The following is a 12,410-nucleotide window of genomic DNA, read 5'->3' on the forward strand; positions in this document are numbered from 1 at the left end:
CAATAGTCGGTCGTTCAATTTAGGGAGTTGGGGGACGAGAAGAGAAGCAGATGAGTGGGGGAGACCAAGAAGGACACGAGACATCTTATAAGCGCTTGAATTGTCTAGACGAATAGACACGGAACAGGTTCTAGCTGCAGAGAGGAGCCATTTTCGGCGTTGATTTTATATCTCCTCATATTCGATTTGTAAAATCACGTATGGAGGACTATACCTCCTGCTGGAGAGCACAGGCTAGTCAAATTCAAAAGAAACAAAAAAATGGGGAATGGAAGTTGCTCAAAAATTCACGCCAGAATCCCCATGCATCGCAAAAAAAGAACCGTGAAAGACCAAGGAGAATCGTTAAGAAACAGGTCTTGGTTTGGAGCCTGCTCTTCCATAATAATCGAAGCCAACCTGTCAGCCCCGAACTACTCATCAGGATTGTACAAATTCTGATTGAGAATTTTAGTCATGGTAAACATGTGGACTCGATCTTGCTTGAAGACACCACGCATAGCGTCGTCGCAGAGGATTTGGCGGCGATCACTGGGGTCCTGAAGCTCATTCTCACGAATGTATTGCCAAACCTTTTTAACTGTCTGTGGTCGCGAGAGCTATGTGAAGGTTAGCAGAGAAGGCCTAGGGACCATGAGTCGGGAGAGTGCTCACTGTAACTTCTCCCAGAAGTGCGGACAAAGGTTCGGAAAGGTTCATGGGTTTCTGTGACCGTGTTAAAAATGACAAGAGGCTTGGGAAGGATAATATAGCAAGGCATACGTGGAACCCAGTATTTCTGTTGACCTCCTTTTTTGGTTCTTCGCCCGAGTCAATATCTGAATCATCTTCTGCCTTGACCCTTTTCGAGGTCTTGGCTTTGCTCTTCTTCTTCACGGGAGCTGCACGCCGAGTGTTGCCCCCACGGGTAGGTCGCGCGCGCGAATTCTCTTCGGCTTGCAGTTTAGCCGCAAACGCCGCATCAGCATCAGTATCGGTATCGGGCTTTTGTTTCTTGGCAGGCGGCGATGCGCTCGCGGGCTCGGAAGTGGCATCGCTGGAGGCCTGGCGCTTCACAGGAGACGAGGATGGAGGCGGGGACGGTACCGCAGCTGAAGCTGTATCACCATCGCGCTGACCATTGCTTGGGGCTTCTTCATCGGGCGATCCGCCAACACCGACATAACGATCGAATCGTTCCATAATCAGCTGCTTGATCGTAGACTATGCGAATGTCAGTCACAGTCATTCGCCAGTCATCCTGTATAGCTCCAAGTTGATTTTGCGCCTTGGATAGTCGGAACTTGACTGACCTTCATCGGAGTGAGATCATAGCCGACGACATCCTGAAGACCTTTGCGAATCCGCTTCTCGGAGATGGTGGTGAGATCGCTTTTGGCCAGAATGTCGTCAATTATGTCGATATATTTGTCGCGCACGTCAGCGGTTACTATTGCGCAAGATGCCGATTAGTTATGAGGCTTTTCGGGACCCTTTTTGGGGAAGCGGCAGTTGGCACCGGGGCAGCACCGAGGTAGCTTACACGACATCTTGTTGCTAGTATATCACGGAGATTGACTGCTTATGTTCAGATGGACGAGCTGAGTTGAGATTCGCAGTTCGCAATTGAGGATATTGCGGGGTTCGTAGAGAAGTTTGGTGGTCGAAAGAGAGCTCGTAGTTGTCAGGTGGGCTATACTCAAGTCGCACTGGCGCTTAAGACCGGCGGGGCATTGGAAGCAGAAATGTCAGGCGAAATAAGTGCAGAGACCGGAGTACTATAAATGAGATGATAACCGAAGATATTATCAGGCAAATAGCTTGGTATGCAGTCTGAAAGAAATGTGTGTCCAAACTCAGAGCCTCTAGAAACGTCTTGATGATTGACGGGCCCGACCTGAAGCTGGGGAAATCGTGACTAATCAGATGCATCCCGGTCACGTGGCACTTTGAGCCTGAGGCAAAGATACCTAAACATGTGCTGACTCAGTGCTGAGTCAGTCCACACAAAGAACCCGCTTGGCCGCCGCGATTTGTTTCTGCCCGAAAATCTATCAGTGGATTGCACCGATCTATCTTTGCTCCGAAGCCTCTAGACGCCTTCGGTATATCCATCATGGCGCCCAGTTTCGATACCCTGTCCGAGCAGGATCTCCATGAGGAAGAAGAGGAGGAGATTGATTTCTCCGGTAAGTCCAAGATTTCTCGTGGTCTGTGTGCCCCTCTCTCTAACATATTAATCCACAGATCTCAAGGAGCAATATGAAGTAAAGGTCGAGGAGGGACTGGACACATTTATCGTCATCGACGGCCTTCCCGTTGTGCCCGAAGATAGCCGGCAAAAACTCGTCAAGTTCTTATTGAGAAAACTCAACTCTGTCGGCAGCACCTCCGAAGATGCGGTTTTCATGCCCGTTAACGACAAGAAGATGACCGAAGGGTGCGTATTTGGATATCCAATGAGGCATGGAAGAATCATGGAAGATCTCTAACTTTCGCTGGGCCATGTAGGTTCGCCTTTGTGGAATATCAAACCCCCGAAATGGCAGTTGCTGCTGTCAAGCAGTTGCACGGCGTCCCTCTTGATAAAAAGCACATTATGGCTGTCAACAAGTTGATGGATATTGAACGTTATGGTCGTGAAGGTCGGGTGGATGAAGAATACAAGGCACCCACCCCGGAACCTTTCAAGCAGAAGGAGCACCTGCGCTCGTGGATGGGAGATAGCAGCGCCCGTGATCAATTCGCCCTTTACCGTGGCGACAAGGTTGGCGTATTCTGGAACAACAAGACAAACCCACCGGAGAACATCGTGGATCGCGCTCACTGGACACAACTTTTCGTTCAATGGTCCCCCAAGGGTACATTCCTTGCCTCCGTTCACCCCCAGGGTGTCCAGCTTTGGGGCGGTGAGTCCTTCTCCAAGCAAAAGCAGTTCCCTCACCCCTTCGTGCAGTTGATCGAGTTCTCTCCGCTTGAGGGCTACTTGACAACATGGTCAGCACGGCCCATCCAGGTCGAGGAAGGCCAGCCACTTTTGACCTACGAGGAGGACGGTAAGAACATCATTGTCTGGGATATCGAGACTGGCAAGCCTCTCCGTTCGTTTGTGTCGCACGATTTGGCTGCCCCTACCGATATCGAGGGCGATGTTGCACCTAAGAAGAAGGTGCAATGGCCTGCCTTCAAGTGGTCCGCGGATGAGAAGTACGTTGCTCGCATGCTCCAGGGCCAATCTCTCTCTATCTATGAACTTCCCAACATGAATCTTCTTGGTCGCACTTCCGTGAAGATTGAGGGTGCTATGGACTTCGAGTGGTCACCTGCTACCGTCGCTCGCGAGGGTGTCAAGCAGTACGAGCAACTGCTCTGCTTCTGGACTCCAGAAATCGGCAGCAACCCCGCCCGTGTCGGTATGATGAGCGTTCCTTCGAAGGAGATTGTCCGAACCCGCAACCTCTTCAACGTTTCCGATGTCAAGCTGCACTGGCAATCACAGGGTGCCTACGTCTGCGTCAAGGTCGACCGTCACTCTAAGTCGAAGAAGTCTCTGGCCACTAACTTAGAGATCTTCCGCGTCCGCGAGAAGGGTGTGCCTGTTGAGGTTGTTGACAGTCTTAAGGATACCGTGATTAACTTTGCCTGGGAGCCCAATGGATCCCGATTCGTCGTTATCGCCAACGGCGAGGCACCAACCGGTGCCGCCGTCCTCCCTAAGACTTCTGTCTCATTCTTTGCACCTGAGAAGAAGGGCTACACTGCCGGCAACTTCAAGCTGGTGCGCACTATTGAGAAGAAAACCAGCAACGGCATCTACTGGTCGCCTAAGGGTCGATTCGTTGTTGTTGCCACCGTCCACTCCCAGACCAACTTCGATATGGACTTCTGGGATATGGACTTCGAGGGCGAGAAGAACGAGGCTGAGAAGGATCTCGCAGCCAACCTTCAGTTGATGAAGACCGTGGAGCACTACGGTGTCACCGATGTTGACTGGGACTCTACCGGTCGTTATGTTGTCAGCAGTGCCAGTGTGTGGACTCACTCGGTAAGACTCAATCAGGTTCTATTCTCAATTATGATTCATAATATTGACTGCATTATAGATGGAGAACGGCTGGAACATGCACACTTTCTCCGGCACTACCCTCTCCGAGAACCCCACCGAAAAGTTCAAGCAATTCCTTTGGCGCCCACGCCCTGCCACTCTTCTCAGCAAGGAGGAGCAGAAGCAAGTGCGCAAGAACCTCCGCGAGTACTCAAAGGAGTTCGACGAGGAAGACAAGTACGCTGTCGACATCGCCAACACCGCCGTTGTCGAGACCCGCAAGCGTGTACTCAGCGAGTGGCTCGCCTGGCTCCGTCGGGAGAAGGAGCTCCTGGCCGAAGAGAAGGAGGCTTTCAGCCTTCCCGAGGACGCAGATACACCCCCGGCCGCTGCCGACGCGCGCCCCGTCGTCGAAGACCAGGGCGACTCCGTGGTCGAGGAGATTGTGGAGGAGATTATCGAGGAGACCGAGGAGGTCATTGGCTGATGAATCTGTCTGTTCTATTTTCGCAAATAATGTGTTTCCTTTTGTTCCTCTTTTCCCCCTGTTTGTCTGCTGGCGTTTCGCGCTTGTGCCTGAACCCAGCCTTCTGTCCCCTTGTGTTTCTTTTAGGTCCCCTGGGCAAGCCCAGTGAGGATCGGGACATTCCAAAAATCAATAGATCGAGCGGTACGCCTCCCGACCAAATGTGCAATGTGGATAAGCATGAGAGATGGCTACGAAACCAGTTCCTAGCAAAGTTCAACTTTGTATCTCTTATTTAAATCATTTAAAGTAAACTATCTCAAGCGTAAAGCACCCTTCCAACGCCCACCGTTCCCAATGCTACCAGCATCATCCCCAATGTCGAATTCAGCTCGAACTTGATAGCACATCCTGTATGCCGATGAGGCGTAGGCCGACGATTCCCGATGGTAGTGGATGGCGCGGCATTTGGCGACGGCGATGGCTGAGGCATAGACGTGGAAGAAGACTCGGAAGTCGTGGAAGAAGACGTTGATGAGGATGACTCAACAACGGGCGCCTTCTTTGGCAAAACATTCTTCCTGAAATAGGAATCATGCAAGCCCACGACATTTCCAGGAGGTGTATACTCGCAGACAACATACCACCCTTGAGCTCGCGGCTCGCCTCGCGCAACCTTCAGCCCTTCCAAGCCGTCTCGTTCCGTTTCATCGCCGCTGAAACGGGGTGCCATTAACACCCCTTCAATGATATCCTCTCGTACTTCGATCTCGTCATCTCTTTTGGCTTTATCGTCCTTCTTATACCCACAGTTGACAGCAGCACATCCGACTTGAGTAGTCGACTTCCAAACCAACTGAGTGAAATGCCCCGTCTCCTCGGTGAAGCCTGTCGGCTTGACGAAGTTATACATATCGCGTTCCTCTCCCCATGCGATGACAGCAGCAGAAGCATTACTGTATCCGAATGCGAGGTTCTCGCCGTAGCTACTTTTCTGCACGCGCGATATTAGCATCATCATCTCATGGTATTCGGGTTATTGATACACACCGAATGTTTCCAGATACAGGCTTCTGCCCACTCCCGCGAGTACTCAGCCAAGGTGTCGTTCCATTCTAGTGGACTGGCCTCGTGATTGGCACGGTACTCGTTCGTGACTTTCAACATATCGTCTTTGAACTTGTCGAGGGAGGTGTACGATGGTGATAGCGGGGCGGTTTGTGTTGGCGCGGGCAATTTCACCGTGGTCCAGACGGTTACTACGTCGGCATTTACGCTGAGTAGTTGCATGGTGAGGAGTATAAAGATGGCCAGCCATCGTGTAGTTTTCGTGTGGTTGTTTTGGTCCATTTTGAAAGATTGGAGTTCTTCTGGTTGACTTGAAGCCGGAGACGGGTGCTCGTAGTTGTAGTTTGCTATTGCATGATGTGAGATGGCCTTTTGGTATACTCGTTGGATCAATAGTGGAAGCGCCAGGCTCCGATCCGGTTCAGGCGGCGGCCCGAAGTTGTGACGACGTCCCTTGGATAGAAGTGCCTGGTGATGCAACCTTGTAATAGTCGTGTATTGCCTATTGCCCTAGGCATTCATGGACATCTATTGTGTATATTGTATTCTCTTAGAAGCGGGCACAAGCGGGCACAATGCAGGTATCTAGAAAATCGGTCTGACAATCTCCTTCACAGATGTCGATCGACGTACTCAAACACCTGAGAGATGAAGAAAGTTCCTGAACCGGCAATGAAGGCAAAAGTCAAAGTCATTTCGAAAGTCTAATGTTTTGAAATGCAACCAGATCGGAGAGACTTTTTCTTCACGTCCGTTTCAGACGCTGCGGTGATGTTCCAGTAGCCGCCGGTGTTGACGTCAGACACTTAGGGCTAGGCACAGGGGTTGCATCAAATTGATATTTGATATCTGACATTTGATAGTTGATATTATTTTTCTATTATTTTTGCTGTAGACTATCGAGTTTCGTCTCATTTCACTTTCTTTTGTCTTAACTGAAACAAAACAAGAAAGAAAAAAATGACTGGAGGGACAGTATTCACCGTCTCTGGAAAAAGCAAATATCAACACTTGTTCCTCAGGAGCTATTGGTGTGTTTATAAAAGCCTGCTCTCGTTATGAGAACAGTTTGTGATGACAGACATGTCCGCATTTTAGGTGCCTATGCGCCAACTCGCTATGCAATTCCCGGGGGTATCGGTATCTATTTACATCACAGTGCAACCAATTCCATACATAGCTCGTTCCACGTCCCGCTTGACAAGGTACCAGTCAGCCCGGCGCTCAGCAAATTCATAGACCTCCTCCACACGCCAAATCCCATGGAATCGATCCGCGTCAGCGATGACAGTCGCCAGTTCCTTAGCATGGCCAGGATCGATCAGGTAAATCTGCACGAGCTCACGGAATGCCGTGAAATAGAGAAGCAGCTCGTTGTTTCGTAATGTTTGGATATACTTGAAATAGTGATTCATGTCGCTACGAATCAAGTCAGCTTAGCATTTTGCACGGCTGGGTTTGAGATACATACCTGATCAGCTTAAGTGATCCCTCCACGCTGATACGCTGTCGCTTGAGGTGTTTACATAGAGCGGTAAATAGGCGGAGCCCGACTTCTTGATTGAACACATCTAGTGTGCTCTTATCCGTGCTCCCGACTAGCATCTGCGTGTGCGATGAAACCACGTCGACAACGGCGACGGCGACTTCGCTGACGCCTACGTCCATGGTCTGTCGGTGTGGATCTGAGGAAACGCCGGGATTGAAATCGGTGGCTAGTTGTCGTGTTGCCAGAATGTAGTCCACCTCTTCCATGAGAACGTCGATTCCCTTATTGAGACCAGCTGCGACACGTTCGTCGAGCATCTGTTCGAATTTCTTCTTTTCTTTATTGGCAGGGTCCACAAAATCGTTTCTATCAGTTAATCTCAAGCCGATCAACTCCTGCTCGTAAAATACATCCATCATCTGCAGAATCAAATCGCCAACATTGACCAGCTCCAAAAATGTGACGAGGGGCTCAACCCCGGATTGGTCACGTTCGCCTTGTTCGCGGGGTCGGTAGTTGGATAGATGACTGACAGCCTTATCGAATCCAACGATCACATGCTGTTGTCCCAGTATACGTAGCAGCGTCACGAAGATTGCTTCGCATTGCTGTTTCGCTGCACGGCCAAATTCACCGCCAAGTCGCACAAACTGGGCGGCTCTCTCCAAGCTGGACTTGGCGGAATGGACTAGACCAAGTGCGATCTCGATACTGAACAATGAGCGGATACCCTCCATCTTCGACTTCATGATGGCAGCTTTTGCTGCCAGCTCGGTGGTCGGGACTTCCTCGATGACTGGGGCAGGTGACGGTATTGTTGAAAATCGATTGGGACTTTTGGAAGGTTGTGACGGATTTGGACTGCTTGTTTCCGTATCTAATTTTGGCTCTTCATTTGGTTTGGCGCTTGAGAAGCTCGGTAGGATGTTTACCGGCATCATGATCACCTTTTTGAAGGAAGTAAGGAAGTCTCGTTTGTCGGCTTGGCGATTAACATTTGACATCAAAAAAGACTCCGTCGAGGCCGCCTGTTCAGAGAGATGCCGATCCCACTCACTCACTGTAGATTCACAGGTTTTCTTAAAAAAATCCAGCTCTTCTGCCAAATACAAATCGAGATGTGGCTCATATATCTTGACGACGACATTATCAAGATACTCGTCAAATTTATCATCGGAGCCTCGTATAGGAAGCAGAGCCTCCGAGAGGTTCATGCATTGAACAAAAGTCGCCGATATTGCACTTAGATATGACTCGATGCTGATACGATGTAGTTCATCGAATATCGCCGTGAGGAAAGGATACAACACATCTTGGCCAACTTTTGTCATGAACTTTGATGTAACGTCCAAGTCCGGGGGAAATGCGCGGTTCATGATGGATATTTCGTCGTTGAAGGCGACGCTGAGACGTGTGAAAAAAGCTTGCGTCTGCTCCATTTTGACCTGGCCGGTTGATCCGTCGATGCAGGAAGCGACGGTTCCTAGCTCGGATTTCCGAGTCATGAGGTGATTGTGATGGATAAAAAGGTCCACGGCAGCTTGCCCGCCATTGAGTGTCCATAAAATATGTGCATATTTCCGCATAGTCCCATCAATGTCTTCTGTCTCGTATCCCTGACGGAACTCCTTCAGCGCAGCAGTCTCAAACATCGATATTGTACGCTCTAAACGATCCACCCGCTCGTCCCATCCTTGCGTCGTATCAGATTTGGAGAACATGAGCAATTGTGCCAGTATCTGGGCCTGGGCCTGGGGATCATTATATTTCGTGAAAACCAAGTTTTCAGAAGATGGTCCAGATCGCGCGATATCCTCATAAAACGGCGCCAGTGCAGCATGAATCTTGCCGTATTCCTGGCGCGCCTCCCCCGTATTGACCTGACCTGTTTCAACACTGTCAGGGCGGGATCATCCAGAAGATCCTGGGACATAGTGGGCTGCGACGCTGTGTTCACTAATTCAATCTTATCAAATCCATCGGATATCTCTTTTAGGTCATTGGAAGGGTCGCCGCTAACGGTGATGTCGGGGACTGGTCCATCGCCCAGCTCGGCCTCCTCTTGCTGCTCGACGACCTCCATGTTGGCAACTGTCCCAAACACAAGCTCAGCATGCTTTCTAGCATCTGCTTCATCCCAACACCCAATTCGTTTCAATTTGTGTACCCATCGAGTGTCATCATACGCCATCTCATGCATGAGCTTGCAGGACCGTGCTGCTCGTATCAAATCAACGGGGCCGACATAATCGAGAATAGAGGATACAATCTCTGTTTTTCCTCTTGTCAGCATGTGTTTCCTTATCACCGCATATTATCTTACGCACCTGCCGGAAGAGCAGCTCTGGAGATGTCTTCCATTGATGCCATGCGCAGCGAGGCCAGCACATCTCTGCGTGGCTGAACTGTAGCCGTGGGTCCTTTCTTTGCACCTGGCATCTTGTGTTGCTGAACTCTTCATCTGAGAGAGTACTCGTAGGAAACTCGGGGTTTGACGCAGCCCCGGACACGCTCCAGACTGTCCCGCGGGGTTGTGGAGGGTGGTCCAGTCTCGATGTCAAGTAGACACACAGCGTCTTCGGGGTGTATTTGGTGTCAAATCCTCACGCGGGCATGGTTGCATACAACCACTTAATTCTCAACCGTAAATCAGGAACCACATTCCAATGCTGCACGATCATCCCGCACAGACAGACAGGGTCCAATACCGCCTCTCCCGGTTGGCAAAATGTACACCGCTCTCTGGTATGCATTCAGTACCTTTGTACGGAGTAGACAAAGCCAGGTCTTCTTTGATTGAAAGAAAAAGAAAGAGTTGGATCATATCTATTTTCTAGTGGTGTAGAAAGCTCAAATAGGGTGACTGGGTGAGCAAAAGGAAGAATTGAAGTCGAATTGGAGATATTCGGAGCAAACTTGACGGCTAAAATATATACATCAGGTTGAGACTTGACGTTAGAATGAAATTCACTAATCGTACCTTTTTGTTTTTGTAGCAACGGGGCACTAAAAGCTACCTGTCTCAATAGGATTCTGATTAATATGGCATTAGTTGCAATACAAGCTGACATAGCTAAATATCGCTGTAGTGATCCCTAACTATGTAGGTATGGAGGCACTGGGAAGATCCCGAGATACCCCGATCTGGACGATAGTAAATGCTGGGGGAAATATAGACTAGTGTGATATAGCTAATAATTAACAATCTGATTTGAAGATCTTCTGACTATATTGGAATATAGTTAGATTGTTCAATGTTGTTCCGGTGATGGGTGTTTTTTCTCGGTCAATCCCGGGATACGCACAACCGGAGAAAAAAAAACGAGAATACTTCAGAAGAAGTAAAACGAGAAGTTACAAATTAAACATCCTAGATCACTGTAATCAATTAGTCGATTTTTATATAGATCAATTCACTATAAGTCAGTAGAATTGTGGTGTTCCGAGAGTCGGTTTTCTAGCGTGGCCGGGAGCCAATCAGAGCAAGGGGGTAATCATCAATGTCAAGTTTCTTCGACTTCGACCTCAACCTCTAGCATCTCTCTCCTGTACCATCCCCCCCTCCTCTCTCCACCCACCTCTCTCGCTTTGGCGATACAGCACCCACTCCCAATCAAATTCAATTGCTTGGGTTAAACTTCGTCATGCTGGGACGTTCGATTTTGCGCGCGTCCAACCGGGCCATCGCCCGCCAGTCCCTCGGGAAGTCCACGGTACGCCCTCACCCCCATTGGTCTTCACGGAAGAGGACAATCGACTCCTCGAACTTGCATTGGATTACAGAATGTCTCCGTTGCTAATATTTAACAGCGTGCCTCTTCCACCTCCGCCGGAGCCGAGGCCGCCAGCTCCCCCTTCTACCTCACACTCACTGCTGCGCTTGCAACTGCCGCCGCCGCCGGTTCCACCGCATGGTACTACCATCTCTATGGCCAGGAGGCCTTCGCCATGACACCCGCTGAGGAGGGGTGAGTGAAATTGCCCAGGAGGATCGCCGTGCTTGTGGCTTCGGCGCAGCCAAGCATTGTGCGATCTGGTTACAGAACAATGGCGGAAGCTAACGGGTGATTTTATCCAGACTCCACGCTACTCAGTACCCTTGGGTCCACGATCGGTTCAACAAGACTTTCGACCACGCTGCGTGAGTACTCTCTCCCCAAAGTCACATTTTTGCTCTCACCGGCAGACATTGTACTGACCCCGTCCCAAGCCTCCGCCGTGGTTTCCAGGTCTACCGCGAAGTTTGCGCCTCCTGCCACTCCCTCACCCGTGTCCCATGGCGCTCAATGGTTGGCGTCATGCACACCGTCGACGAAATGAAGGCTTTCGCTGAGGAGCACGAGTACGACACCGAGCCCAACAACGAGGGCAACATCGAGAAGCGCCCCGGCAAGCTCTCCGATTACATCCCCGCCCCCTACCCTAACGAGGAGGCCGCCCGTGCCGCCAACGGTGGTGCTCTTCCTCCTGATCTCAGCTTGATCACCAAGGGCCGCCACGGTGGTTGCAACTACATCTTCAGTCTGCTCACTGGTTACCCCGATGAGCCTCCTGCTGGTGCTGCCGTCGCCGAGGGCATGAACTTCAACCCTTACTTCCCCGGTACCGGTACGTAACGACAACCTCATAAAATGTGTTTCCTTTTAGCGTTTCTGACTCTTGTGATAGGTATTGCTATGGGCCGTGTCCTCTTCGACGGTGTTGTCGAGTACGAGGATGGTACCCCCGCCACCACCTCCCAGATGGCCAAGGATGTCGTCGAGTTCCTCAACTGGTCCGCCGAGCCCGAGATGGATGAGCGTAAGAAGATGGGTGTCAAGTCCGTTGCCCTCCTGACCGGTCTGTTCGCCATCTCCATCTGGGTCAAGCGCTACAAGTGGGCCCCTCTCAAGACCCGAAAGATCGTGTACAGCCCCCCCGATCGGCCCTCGCCGTTAAATGTTGCAGCAAGGCCTTTGTTTGAGTGGGAAAATGTGAGAGGCTGAAGGGGCCGGTACGACTTGGGGAACCCATACCACATCCCCGGTTTTGAGACAGGTGCCTCAAAAGAGGCCTCTCTGCTTCGACATTTTCTATGTGTCTATCTATTGGTCGCTGTGTCTGTGTTTTGTTAGAACGCTCCCCGAACACCTGTATCTGTATCCTAGATATATTCTTTTTTTCATTTCCTTTCGAAAACTGTGTGCTTCGAGGAGTCATCTGAATTTAATTTCCTTTGTGATTATGACAGATGAGATCATTACATATATGCGAGTCTCTAGATTGCAGCTTATGTCTGTATGTGCATGCCTGTATCATAGAGGATATGGTATGCTCTGCGATGTGCCAATGAGACGAGTGGAGTACAGTGATTTCTATTTATT

The 12,410-nt window shown here is 50.2% G+C and overlaps 5 protein-coding genes across 5 annotated transcripts; 2 read left to right on the forward strand and 3 right to left on the reverse strand.

Annotated features, from left to right (window-relative positions):
* Positions 1–413: 413 nt before the first annotated feature.
* On the reverse strand, positions 414–1,529 carry N7500_004011 (SWIB/MDM2 domain protein; the record flags this gene model as incomplete). Its single annotated transcript, XM_056675157.1, has 5 exons — positions 414–599; positions 655–705; positions 763–1,203; positions 1,293–1,429; positions 1,523–1,529. 5 exons carry the CDS (start codon positions 1,527–1,529, stop codon positions 414–416), a joined length of 822 nt encoding a protein of 273 aa, XP_056535682.1.
* Positions 1,530–2,095: 566 nt separating this feature from the next.
* On the forward strand, positions 2,096–4,511 carry EifCb (translation initiation factor eIF3 core subunit b; the record flags this gene model as incomplete). Its single annotated transcript, XM_056675158.1, has 4 exons — positions 2,096–2,168; positions 2,227–2,419; positions 2,491–4,024; positions 4,083–4,511. 4 exons carry the CDS (start codon positions 2,096–2,098, stop codon positions 4,509–4,511), a joined length of 2,229 nt encoding a protein of 742 aa, XP_056535683.1.
* A 298-nt stretch (positions 4,512–4,809) lies between these two features.
* Positions 4,810–5,840, reverse strand: N7500_004013 (putative extracellular SCP domain protein Pry1; the record flags this gene model as incomplete). Its single annotated transcript, XM_056675159.1, has 2 exons — positions 4,810–5,484; positions 5,541–5,840. 2 exons carry the CDS (start codon positions 5,838–5,840, stop codon positions 4,810–4,812), a joined length of 975 nt encoding a protein of 324 aa, XP_056535684.1.
* An 866-nt stretch (positions 5,841–6,706) lies between these two features.
* N7500_004014 (uncharacterized protein) lies at positions 6,707–9,486 on the reverse strand (the record flags this gene model as incomplete). The annotated part of the gene is made up of 4 exons (XM_056675160.1): positions 6,707–6,977; positions 7,030–8,943; positions 8,994–9,318; positions 9,375–9,486. 4 exons carry the CDS (start codon positions 9,484–9,486, stop codon positions 6,707–6,709), a joined length of 2,622 nt encoding a protein of 873 aa, XP_056535685.1.
* A 1,122-nt stretch (positions 9,487–10,608) lies between these two features.
* On the forward strand, positions 10,609–12,032 carry N7500_004015 (ubiquinol--cytochrome-c reductase catalytic subunit CYT1; the record flags this gene model as incomplete). The annotated part of the gene is made up of 5 exons (XM_056675161.1): positions 10,609–10,760; positions 10,858–11,015; positions 11,126–11,188; positions 11,258–11,655; positions 11,716–12,032. Exons 1-5 carry the CDS (start codon positions 10,692–10,694, stop codon positions 12,030–12,032), a joined length of 1,005 nt encoding a protein of 334 aa, XP_056535686.1. The 5' UTR covers positions 10,609–10,691.
* Between the last annotated feature and the right edge of the window lie 378 nt (positions 12,033–12,410).

The sequence above is a fragment of the Penicillium coprophilum genome (genome assembly GCF_028826855.1).
Source record: "Penicillium coprophilum strain IBT 35676 chromosome Unknown utg000002l_segment0_segment1, whole genome shotgun sequence".
In the NCBI taxonomy this organism is placed as follows: domain Eukaryota; kingdom Fungi; phylum Ascomycota; class Eurotiomycetes; order Eurotiales; family Aspergillaceae; genus Penicillium; species Penicillium coprophilum.